Source organism: Alnus glutinosa, chromosome 12 (genome assembly GCF_958979055.1).
Source record: "Alnus glutinosa chromosome 12, dhAlnGlut1.1, whole genome shotgun sequence".
NCBI lineage: Eukaryota > Viridiplantae > Streptophyta > Magnoliopsida > Fagales > Betulaceae > Alnus > Alnus glutinosa.
The window spans coordinates 5775085-5787247 of NC_084897.1; the positions used below are offsets into that span (position 1 = coordinate 5775085).

The 12163-nt window shown below is 36.4% G+C and overlaps 1 protein-coding gene across 1 annotated transcript; it reads right to left on the minus strand.

Moving 5' to 3' along the window:
• Positions 1-2652: 2652 nt before the first annotated feature.
• Positions 2653-12163, minus strand: LOC133852124 (E3 ubiquitin-protein ligase SP1). The gene is made up of 11 exons (XM_062288800.1): positions 11599-12163; positions 11295-11347; positions 5990-6111; positions 5773-5868; positions 5447-5584; positions 5293-5358; positions 4277-4389; positions 4059-4169; positions 3787-3830; positions 3600-3702; positions 2653-2931 (listed from the first exon to the last, which is right to left on the minus strand). The coding sequence occupies exons 1-11, from the start codon at positions 11673-11675 to the stop codon at positions 2829-2831; spliced, it is 1026 nt and encodes a 341-aa protein (XP_062144784.1). The 5' UTR covers positions 11676-12163; the 3' UTR covers positions 2653-2828.

Here is a 12163-nt window from a genome sequence, read left to right on the forward strand (position 1 = left end):
ACTGGAACAATATAGTAAGATAAAGATGGGTGCATGCCATTAAAATATGTGAAAATAATTTTCATTTGAAGATTGCAATGTGAAATTGAGCTAAAGATTCCTTGTAAAGAGAAGAGCTGTCTCATTTTTTTTCCAAGTGATTGGATGTTTTGGGATCATATTCCTTCTTTTCACACCCTCATTTTTCAACCTAAAAACAAATATTAGAATCTGATAATTACAACTAATACAGCACAAGTGATTGCGTGATTCGAAACACTCTGGCTCTTCTATGTATGTTCTATATGCAAAGGCAGATTTTTTTTTTTTTTTTTTTTAATATAATAATAATAATGCAAAGACAGATTGGTTTCTTAAAGAAGTGAAAAGTTTGGGCAGAAGACTCACTTAAGAGCATCGAGCTGGTATTCGATTCGAATGTAGAAGTTTCACATGGAAAATAAAACCCTTTTTTCCACTCAGCTGCGGTGATCTTTTATTTTGTTGATGGTACCCCGTAAAAAACGTGATTCCACTAATCATTTTTTTAAGACTAAAAGAATCAAATTCATTTCTTGTCAAGGAATTCAGAGGTCGCAGTAATATGCTTCTTATAAGTTGCCTAATACTGGGGGTGACGGTTTGTGTTGCCGTGTCGGATACGGGTTTGTGTCGAAGTATAAGTATAAGACTATATAATTCAATTCTAAACTTTGGCTAGTCTAATTTAATTAAATGAGTTAAGCCCATCAACCTTAACCCGCTGATTTCATATTGTGTTTGTGACGGATTTACGGATCATGTCGAGCCATGCATATAAGACTATATATATATAACTTATTTAATTAAACGGGTCAAACCCCTCTATTTTAACTTGTTAATTTCGTGTTGTATTTGTATCGAGTTTATGAGTCATGTAAAAAATTATCAACCCTAACTAATACCGGAGTTCCATGACTAGAGTGTGAAACTTAGAAGGTGGTTGTATTTATATTACGAATCTTCTTATTCATTTTGACTTGAGTCTTTTATTTTGTTCCAGTTGTTTTCCAATTTAATCACTACATCACCAAGTTTATCTCCATACCCCACTACCAAAAGTAATGACAATGATTCTAAGCGTAAAATCGCCATATAAAAAGTAAGTAAAGATTGGACAAGGATCGTGTTTGTAACGGGTTTACGGGTCATGTCGAGTCATGAATATAAGACCATATAGAATCATATATCAACCTTAATCCGACTCAATTAATTAAACGGGTTAGACCTCTCAACTTTAACCCGCTAATTTCGTGTTAAATTTACAGGTCACGTAAAAAATGATCAGTCTTACCTAAATACCAAAACCAGCAACCCAAGCAGGAGTTCCATGAGTATTATGAAATCTATAAGGTGATTGTATATATATTACGAATCTTCTTATTCATTTTGACCAAGTCCTTTATTATGATCCAGTTGTTTTCCAATTTAATCACCACATCACTAAGTTTTCTTTTCCTTTGGAAGTTGATCACTAGCATTGCTTGTCTCCACACCGCACTTCCAAAAGTAATAACAATGATTCTAAGTGTAAAACCGCCATATAAAAAGTACGTAAAGATTCGACAGCGATCGTGTATAATAAAATATAGGAAATTCATGCAATACGGGCAACTAGCTGCACTCGAACCAAATCCATAAAGAAGTATATTTGATAGAGATTTTTGTTGTGAATTTTATTTGAATAGGAATAAGAAATGATTGATATGATATAAAAGTGAATGAAATTTTAATTTTTTGTGTAAAAAAGTGGAAAAAAAAAAAAAAAAAAAAAAAAAAAAAAGATATTTGGTAATAGTTTTGATAGAAGTCAAAAATATTTTTGAAAGAAGTAAAAACAAAAACAAAAACATTTGCCAAACGATGCCTAATTTCTCATTCAAATTTCAATCTCAACCAAAGAAAAGAAAAGAAAGACCGAAAATTACATTTTACCCCATGTACTTCCATTTTAAAGCATGGAATTTTCTAAAAAAATACGTGTTATGGTCATAACCAGATTGTAATAATCAAACATATCAACTACACCATCTCTTAATTGATAGAAAATACCGCATTGCTAAACATTTTTACACATTTCTTCATTCTATCATTTATTCAATTTTTTTTTTTTTTTTTAAAAAAAAAATCTTTTAAGTACCATTTCTGATTTCATGAAGAGAAAAGAAAATCAATTTGACCATAGAGAATATAATAGCACAGATGAAAATGTAGTATTAATTCATGATGTACCGGGATGTGTTTGGTTATAAACTAAACAAATTTACTTTACACGTTGAACCCAACCACAAGGGGGCTGTGTTAAACAAACTAATCTTTTAAGGATATTCGTAACATACTAGGATATATAGAATGGGCTCCTGTCACAGACGTAGAAAAATGGCGGTAGCTGCAAATAAATTTCTGTATATCACATTGATTTACAGGGTTGTTTGGCTGTAGATCATGAGTAATGCTACATATCATCCTTTTGTCTTCCTTTTGTCCCTCTAAAATTGATATGACTGTTAAAATTACCATTGAATTTATGATAGATCATTATTGAATTTTGATCCAATGGTGATTTTAAGAGCCACATCAATTTTAGGGGGACAAAATGATGATATGTAGAATTACTCGTAGATCATTTACAAGTCAGAACATCCCAACAAGACACTCATCAAGGACCAAAATTACAATGTAATCATGTTGGGAATATTTCTCCAAACAGAAGTAGATTTCAAACATGCTAACAGAGAAAGCTGTAGTGAAGGCTAAATGCAGTTTCTTTTTTTTAGTCCATGTAGAGAAGATCAGTTTAGGCCTTTACATCAGTGGCGGAATGTCTTCACTACCTGGTCGATTCGTCGCCGGCAAAGAGGACAGTTGGTCAATTGCGAAGAGCATGTTATACAACAGCACATATGACCGCACCTGAAAATCATAACCAAAACGTCATTTGTTCAATCTCATTTTTGAATTGTCAAGCAACAACTAAATGAGGTGGGAACACGAGTATTCTTGAAGGAACAAAGCTAAATGTAGATTTGGTAGTCTCAAATACGAACCTGTTGACCTGTTGGTCACTAGACACCACATTCAGAGGAGACGTTCAGTTGATCTTATTTTAAAACAACAGTTTCACATGATCTGTCCTAACATGTTGAGCTAGTTGAGAACTAGAGTAACTGCTATTTACATACAACTCAACTCAAACTATTGCTCTCAAGGACTAGGGCTAAGCAAGTATGAACCCTTTTCTCAATTCAGCTTCGTCTGGAGTCCATTGCCTCTTTGAATTCTTGGCAACCATGCTTTTTCTCAAAATAATTGTAGGTTTTTCTTTTGTTATATAAAGTAACTTGTTATCTTTTGTTAAACAAATGAAGATATCCTATTGAGTGAAATATTAGTATCAAAATTCAAAAGAAAGAATAAAAGAGGGGAGTGTCCAGCTCCACAAACTGAAAAGCTGTGCATGGCATCCATCCTCCTATGCATGGGTTGGAAAGAAGATATAAACTGCACCGCCTCATAGACGGATTGGCATCTAAATAATTAACATTTGCCTAAAACAAGGAAAATACAGCTAGTTTTCTTACGAGACAAAAACGGCATTGTACTCCTGCTCAAGACATATGACACATATATCTGGCATTACTCTTTTGGCACCATCTGTTTCGTTGTCAGGCTTTTCATTTAAATCTGAAAAGTGAGTTACAATTTTCAGTACCATATTGTAATAGAATCTGTGGAAGTTACATAATTAAGACACTCTTAACACTTTACCTTGATTATCTTGCCCTGATCTCTTGGCAGCTGCATCCAGAACCCTGAATATTCAGAATTTTAACTTCTTTCTTGAACAGGAATAAGAAAGTTTCGTTTTTGGAAGGGGGGGAGATCACTCAATCATAGATCAGTCATTTTTATTTTTTCAAATATTAGTAATCAGAATTTTATCAAAAAGATGAGATTTCTTAGCTACACAAAGAAGATCAGTTACTTTTAACTTGTTTTGAGTTTCCAAATAGCAATGATAAAACACCAGCACAAAATACCTTTTCTGCAACTCCCACCGTCGCCTTCTTTCCATGATATATTGGAAAGCGCGTTTAGCAATGAGATAAACACCAAACGCTGTCAAACCCATAGATGCATACTTGTACCATCTGTTAAACACATCTCTGTTAATTGTATTTAAATTTTTTGTTTAAAAAAAAAAAAAGAAAGAAAAAAAGGAGAAGAAGAAGCATGCAGGTATATACACAAACACAACCTTGCCCACTTCCCAAGATTTGCTATGAGCTGATCAATAGGTCTGGGAGAAACATAAAATGGTCCTTTATGGGGCCGTTGAATCCGAATTGTTCCAACATCATCTTTGACAGCCTGATCGAATGATTTAAACAATAAATAAATGAATAAACCAACATCAAATCAAAATCCATCAAGGTTCATCATCCATGACCACAAGATTTATGTTTTGTGATTTATGTCTTTTTCTTTTTAGAAGTATTTATGCATCATGTAGGTCTGCTCTCCATTTAATTTAAACATTTAGCTATAATATATTAGATTCATGATTTTTTTTTTTTTCCCTTAAGGATCAGATTCATGAGAAACATATTATTGTGCTAGATGTTTTTCTGATATGTGATAATAGTTCACAGTGAAGGGAATGAAAGACTCAAGTTTACCAAATAAATTATTGATTTATCAAGGAGTAGAGCATGCATGGATCTTTTTTTACCCCCAGCCCTGAATTGTTCCAACACATTAAATTTTCTTCATCTATACAGCCTTTGAATGTCATTACCCACAGCCCTTTCTCTTTTTTCCTTCTTTCCCCCCATAATATCATATAGACCTATTAATATGCATTACTCCATGACCACATGTTGACAGAAACTGAGCAACTTAAAAAAGAGCCACCGAATTGAAGCAGATTGATTTGAAGTGGAAGCAAAACTTAAAAGAAATTAATAATTACAATTTTATGATAGACGAAATCTCCCAAAAAAAAAAATTCATAATTAGGCTGATTCAAGTCATCGAGTTTTTAAGTACTGGTATCATATAATACTCAAAATGCTGTGTTTGTGGTAATCACATAACATTGCAATGCTAAAATATCATCTAAATACTAATTATTTCATTATTCATTTACATAACGATATCCTCTTAATTGTTCCTCATTTTCTGCTGTAAAACACTGAGCCCTAAGTTGATACTGTTTATATCCTTCCATTAGAGGCAAAAGAATTTAGAATTTAATTCTCATAGCACGCATACCTCACCAACAGCAGTCAAGGAAGTACCAGTTGGAAGAACTCGTTCAATTCGCTTGACTCCAAGCATCTAAAAATGTAAATGGCATCATTAATTGACCAAAAAATTAATTCATGTGCTAAACTATAAAGGGATAAATTAATGAAAAATAGCATACCTTTAGGCCTTGAAGATAGTCTAATGTTCCACGAACAAGGGATCTTCCTGACTCTTCAAACACCTCACTTCCAACTGGTAATGCAAAACCTGATGCACTTCGAGCTCCCACTATATGTACACGGCCAGTTCCATCATCCTATTACAAATGAACCAAGGAGCCACCAAGAAATCCTATGAGCCAAACCTTATACTTTATATGAAGGTCAACTTCCTTTAACAAAAGAATTGTCAATTAATGCTATAGACTTTGGTTTAGCAATAGTTTCAGGAGACCAAACCACACACAAAAGGGGGTGCCTCAGAGAGAGAGAGAGTGTCAATTACCAGATACCATGGAACCTCTTTACTCATGGATAGCATCAAAGCAGAATCCTGTATCCATGAGCCAGCATCATTGTGCTTCAAAAAATGTTGTTCTGCCTGAGATAGATATCAATACGATGTTACATACGGATGACAAACAACTAAAACACAAAAACACATGTAGTTTTCTTATGAAAAAACAAATGTAATTATGCTCTTTGAATTAACAAATGTTTACCGTTTCCTCTACAATTACACCCCGTAAACCGCTGAACTCACAGCTGATTGGGGTCTCAGAACCAACTCTTCCAGAAATCGTGACAACCAAAGGTAATATACACCCATCATCCAAATATTGTGCTGAAAAGTGAAAGAATGCAGCATTCATCATGAAGGAACATATCTGAGCAAACCTTTTTTTTATTATTTATGAATAACATATCCGAACATACTAATCACATTAATAATCAAATAAGTCATTCCCAGAAGAAGGTGCAAGTGGAAGCACATTTAAAAGCCTATATCTCAAGTTCTCAACACCCTTGAAAGACAAGGAGGCAATTCACATGTTTTCTAATTCATTTATTAAATTCAAGATGCTGCCATCCTAAGATTGGGTTTGAAGATTTTCAAGATTGTTAGAACAGCTCACAAATCCTATGGTTTAAATTAGGGAAGAACCATTATATCACAAAACAAGGAAAGAAGAGTACATATACCATCACATTTGAACTTCACCAAGCAATGTCGATAATTCTTTATCAGGCCCAACAAACTTATTCTAACATAACATGTTAACATAATCTTTTTCTTTTTTAAAAGTAAACTAAATATCATTTTAAACGTTAAAAGTGCAACTCAAGTACACGGGAAGTATACAGGAGAAACATCTAACTAGAAAGAGAGAACAAGTAAAGAAAATCATGAAAACTAAGTAAGTTGAGATCTAAAGCAGCTATCCAGTGGTAAAGAGTTTTGAAAAAGAAAGACTTAGGTTCCACCATCATCTTCTCACATTCTTCAAAACTTCTATCATTTATTTCCCTCCAAAGACACCACAAAAGGCAAGACAAAACAATCTTCTACACCGTTGCGCTTTGAGGACTGCCTCCCAACCCTCACCATCAAGCAAAAAGGTCTACATCTCATAATGGACAAAAAGATGATCCACATACTCCCCACTTCTCTAACACATATAGCACCAATAAACCACAATAACATGTTTCCTTAGATTGTCTATGGTGAGGATCTTCTCTAAGGTAGTTGTCCAAGCAAAAAAGGCCGCTCTCAAGGGGGCCTTATTTCTCCAAATATTCTTCCAAGGGAAGGGGGTGCTATCATGAGATACAGGGAGGTTATAGAAAGATCTAACATCAAACATCCCTCTCTCGAAGGGATTCCAACAAAGCTTGTCTTTACCTCCCTGCCTCAATCCAAAAGAATACATCAAGTTATTTATCAAAAAAAAAGAATACAAGTTGAAAAATTAAGCAAAGACATCCACCTCCCAATCATGAGCATATCTGATAAAGCTTACATTCCACTTATGGGTATCAATGGTTAACTCCAAGTACTTTGCCATGAAAGCGTCCTTTACACAACCCATACGAAACAAATCTAGGAAAATATCCTTAAGGACCTGATCCAATTTTGTAACCATCTCCCACCTCAAATCTGGTATGATTAGAAAACTCTCCCAGCCCCTCCTAATATTTTTCCATAAACTTACCCCATACGACCCATGAACCTCATTAGAAAACCACCCCACTTGCACAAGCATATTTGACATCCACTACGACTCTCCACAAGGTATCTCTCTCATGCACTTTGTGCCAAAGCCATTTTCCCAAAAGAACATGATTGGATAGAAGCAAGTTTCGGAACCCCAACCCTCCTTCATCAATCGGAGAACAAACCTTGGACCAGCTCACTAGGTGAAATTTGAACTCATCACCCAACTCACTCTATAAGAAATCCCGTTGTAACTTTTCAATGAGATTGGCAACAACAAGAAGAATGGGGAAAAGAGACAAGAAATGCGTAGGCAAATTGGACATGGTACTCTTTATTAAGGTAATCTCCTTCCACCCTTAGACAAGTACATACTCTTTCACCCAGCTAAACAAAACTCAATCTTCTCAATAACACTATCCCTAATATACTTGGCCTTAAATGGAGCTTCCAATGGAAGGCCAAGATATTTCATAGGCAAAGAAGACACCATGATCACCCTGTCTCAAACTACAAGAGCTATTAAAGAAACCGTGAGTGTCATTCACCAAAACAAACAATGTTCTATGCAATTACTCAATTTCTCCCCAAAACCACACCTCCTCAATAAGTATAATATTTCTTTTTTGATAAGTACCTCCTAAATAAGTATAATAAGAACTACAAATTAACATAATCGTAGGCCCTCTCAAAATCCAATTTGTAAAGAACATCTGGCTCACTAAACCCGAATCATCTGATCCTACTATCCAGGCATTCATTTGCTATAAGAACAGCCTAGGATTTGACTACCTTTGACAAAACACATTCGAGGGCTACGAGATAATCTTCTCTATAACCCTTTTCAATCTAGTGGCTAGGACTTTGGCAATTATCTTGTAGACACTAATCACTAGACCAATGGGTCGAAAATCATTAACATCAACAACCACGTGTTTCTTCGGAATGAGAGCAATGATGTGGCATTGAGCCTTTTTTCAAACTTAATTTTGCCATGAAACTCATGAAACACCCTCATAACATCTTTAATCACATCCTAACAAGTTTGGAAGAAAGCCATAGTAAAACCATTGGGGCCCAACGCCTTATCCGTATCCATACCTTTTACCACCTCTAAAACCTCATTCTCCTTAAACGGACACTCTAACCAAATGGCTTCCTCCTCATCAATGCAATCAAATGCAAGGCCATCCAACTTGAGCCGCCAACTAAATTGTTCAGTAATCAATCTATTATAGAAATGCACAATGTGCTTCTTGATCTCAGATTGATTGGAAGTTACTGATCAATTTACCATCAGCGACTTGATGGAATTATTTCTCCTTTTCACAATGTGCTTCTTGATCTCAGATTGATTGGAAGTTACTGATCAATTTACCATCAACGACTTGATGGAATTATTTCTCCTTTTCGAGTTAGCCACTCAATGGAAAGACTTCGTGCATTTGTCCCCATCTCTCAACCAAAGCGCCCTTGATTTTTGCCTCCAACTTATTTCCTCCAATGTAGTAGCCCTCTCCAAATTCTCGATAACTTTGTCCTCGCATAAGGCTCTCTCTCTCTCTCTTCCACCAAACCATCAAGAACACAACTCATCCAAGAGATGTGACAACTCAAGGAGCCTTGAAAATAATAGGAATTCCACCACTGTTGCACTCTTTCCACAAAACCTTCGGCCTTCAACCACATATTTTAGAACTTGAAATATCTTCTACCACCATGAATACCTCCACAATCAAGGAGAATGGGAAAATAGTATGAGCAAGGTCTACACAATCTCTTCTGAGACAAATCAAGAACTATGCTTCTCAATCCAGAGATACAAGAAATCTATCAATTCTACACCAAGAGGAGAATTTCTTTGAGGCTCTAATAAAAAAATAAAGTCTGAGAACTCCACTATAGCAGGAGAAAGACAAGGGTCGCTCGATCTTTCGCTAGGAAAACAAGTGACATTAAAGTCTCCCCCAAGGCACCATGGCAAGTTCTACCAACTAATCAAGCCAGCCAATTCCTCCCATAAATACCTCCTATAACAGTTGAAGTTAGGCCCATAGACACATGCAAAAGCCCAAGAGAAGCCATCTTCGACATTTCTAAAAGAGCAAGCCACAGAACTCCCCCCCCCCCCCCCCCCCCCCCCCGCGCCTCTCAATTTTCTCCACCACTCTCCTATCCCACACAATCAAGATTCCACCAGAGGCCCATCTAGAAGATGAATAACACCAATCCACATGACGACATCCCCACAAACTACGCATGACACTATTAGAAATATACTGCAATTTAGATTTCTATAAACAATAATATATGCCTTTCACTATCTGAGTAAGTTTCTGACTCTAAGGCGTTGATCAACTTCATTCAACCCTCTCATATTCGAAGATAACAACTTAGGCTTCATAATAACCAAGCATTGCCCTCCCCTTAGCTCTGCCTCGACTAGAGCTACAACCTTTCGAATCATGATTGAAAGAGCAAGATAATCTTTTTAGTTCTTTGTTTTCTCTATTGCCCAATTTGGAACTAGAGGCCGACTCCTTCTAATAATGGCTCACTTAAATGGCTTACGCAAGGCCATAAGCTACTCTTCGAATCCCTCACACAATATCCCCACACAATGCTTGATTTCCTTCACTTTCTCATGTTAACATAATCAATGATCAGTTTCTCATGTTCTTCACTAGAAGACATTAGATTGTTTCCCAGGATATAAACAAAGTTCGAGCGAGAGTATGTGTAACACCCCGGTCCCATATTGGGAAGAGATGAACAGTTCACAGAGTGAGTAGTTTATAAAGATACTCATGGGTGTGAAGTCTCACATTGCCTAGTTACTAGGTGAAACTGGGCTTTATAATGGATTCTTGGAAAAAACTTCAAATTGACTAGTCCTTTTGGGGTGATAGCGCAGATTTGGCTAGCGTTTTTCCTTGGGTCGTTACAAATGGTATCAGAGCCACCTAGTAACGCCAGGTCATGTGGTTCTGGAGCACCGCATGACATGGCCCTGACGGGGACGTCAGGGGTTTAAGGGGGGAGTTTGTAACACCCCGGTCCCATATTGGGAAGAGATGAACAGTTCACAGAGTGAGTAGTTTATAAAGATACTCATGGGTGTGAAGTCCCACATTGCCTAGTTACTAGGTGAAACTGGGCTTTATAATGGATTTTTGGAAAAGCTTCAAATTGACTAGTCCTTTTGGAGTGATAGGGCAGATTTGGCTAGCGCTTTTCCTTGGGTCGTTACAGTATGAGACACCCTTGGGTGCTTGTGACATCAATATGTGTCAGTATTACCCAGGGATTAATAATCCCAATCAGGATATCATTTTCACTTAAAACTTATTATGCACACACACATATGCAAATGTCATTTATCACATTTAACTGCAAAAGGGATAAGGGGTCCAACAGAACTTATATAGGCACAACCAGTTTCTCATACTTATTGACAAAGACATGCCATTTGCATATCAAGAGCAAAGTTCATATTTGTTACATGGTCTTCACCATGCACTATTATTGATATGCAACCATTTTGATCATCACTAAGGCTCAGCAATTCACAACCTAACAGAAGCAGCAGCCCCGTGTTGCAATTGGGCAACAGGTTCTATAAACATCCACACTTCATACATCAATCTAACACAATACACAATAAGAATTATATTCTCATTGAACGTCTGAAACCCACAATACATCAATCTAAATTCTATATCCACAAGAATTATTTGTTGCTTTCAATATGCATTAGAACAACAAAAAAGACTACCAAAAAGAATCTTCCAGTTTCTCAAAAAGGCGCATACCTAATTCCTTCAACTGATTCACCCGAGTAACCGTCTTAAGAATCTCCGCATCCCTGTGCCATCATAAAACAACAGAAGGAAAATATATATAGATATCAAAAAAAAAAAAAAAAAAAAAAAAAAAAAAAAAAAAAACCAAACTAACGACTAATTTCCAAATTAAGCATCAGCCACACTCCGTGCGTGTGTTTGTACAGAATTTAGCACGATTTAAACTAGTTTTTATTCTTTTACTAGATTGCAAATCAATTCAGCGTAATTTAATTATTTTCAAATAAAAACATTAGGGCAATCAAGCACGGACCTTCCACTACTCCTTCCAAGAACGTAAAGAGCAGCTGCACTCAAACAGCAACTGAGTCCACCCCACGGAATCACCATCTTCAACCAGCTCCACCACAAACCAAGAAACCCTAATTTCAAGCACTTTCTGTAAAACTTTTCATTGCAGGTAAAAGAACGAACAGCAGAGAAGCACCAAGAAGGATTGAGAAAATCCAATCTGGAAGAAGCTCAATAACAAAGAAAATGGCGGAATGAGAGAGAGATAGAGAGGTCTACGGGAAACGAAGGTTCGGGAATAGAAGAAATAAAACTCGCTGTTACAAGCTTTTTATTCTTTCTTCTTTTTAACTACTGTTCGTTTCCCGGGGAAATCGAGATTGGAAAAGAAAATGAGAGAGAGGGAGAGAGAATTGGATGCGAGGAGTGGAGGAGGGGGTGAAGCAAACGAAAGGGAGTGAGGATGCAAAGCTTTTGAGGTGGGCGTTGCTAAGATACGCCCACTGGGTGTTCCCTTATCGTGCGCACTCTATTCCGATTTCCTCGCCTCTATCACTTTGCACTTGCGGCCGTCTGTCGTATAACTG

Bases quoted from the DNA above. Each gene is read 5' to 3' on its own strand.
- LOC133852124 (XM_062288800.1), bottom strand. From the start codon at position 11,675: ATGGTGATTCCGTGGGGTGGACTCAGTTGCTGTTTGAGTGCAGCTGCT. The intron at 4,170-4,276 runs GTTGTGTTTGTG...TGTGTTTAACAG, and splicing joins AATCTTGGGAAGTGGGCAAG to ATGGTACAAGTATGCATCTA. The intron at 3,831-4,058 runs GTATTTTGTGCT...CTGAATATTCAG, and splicing joins CGGTGGGAGTTGCAGAAAAG to GGTTCTGGATGCAGCTGCCA.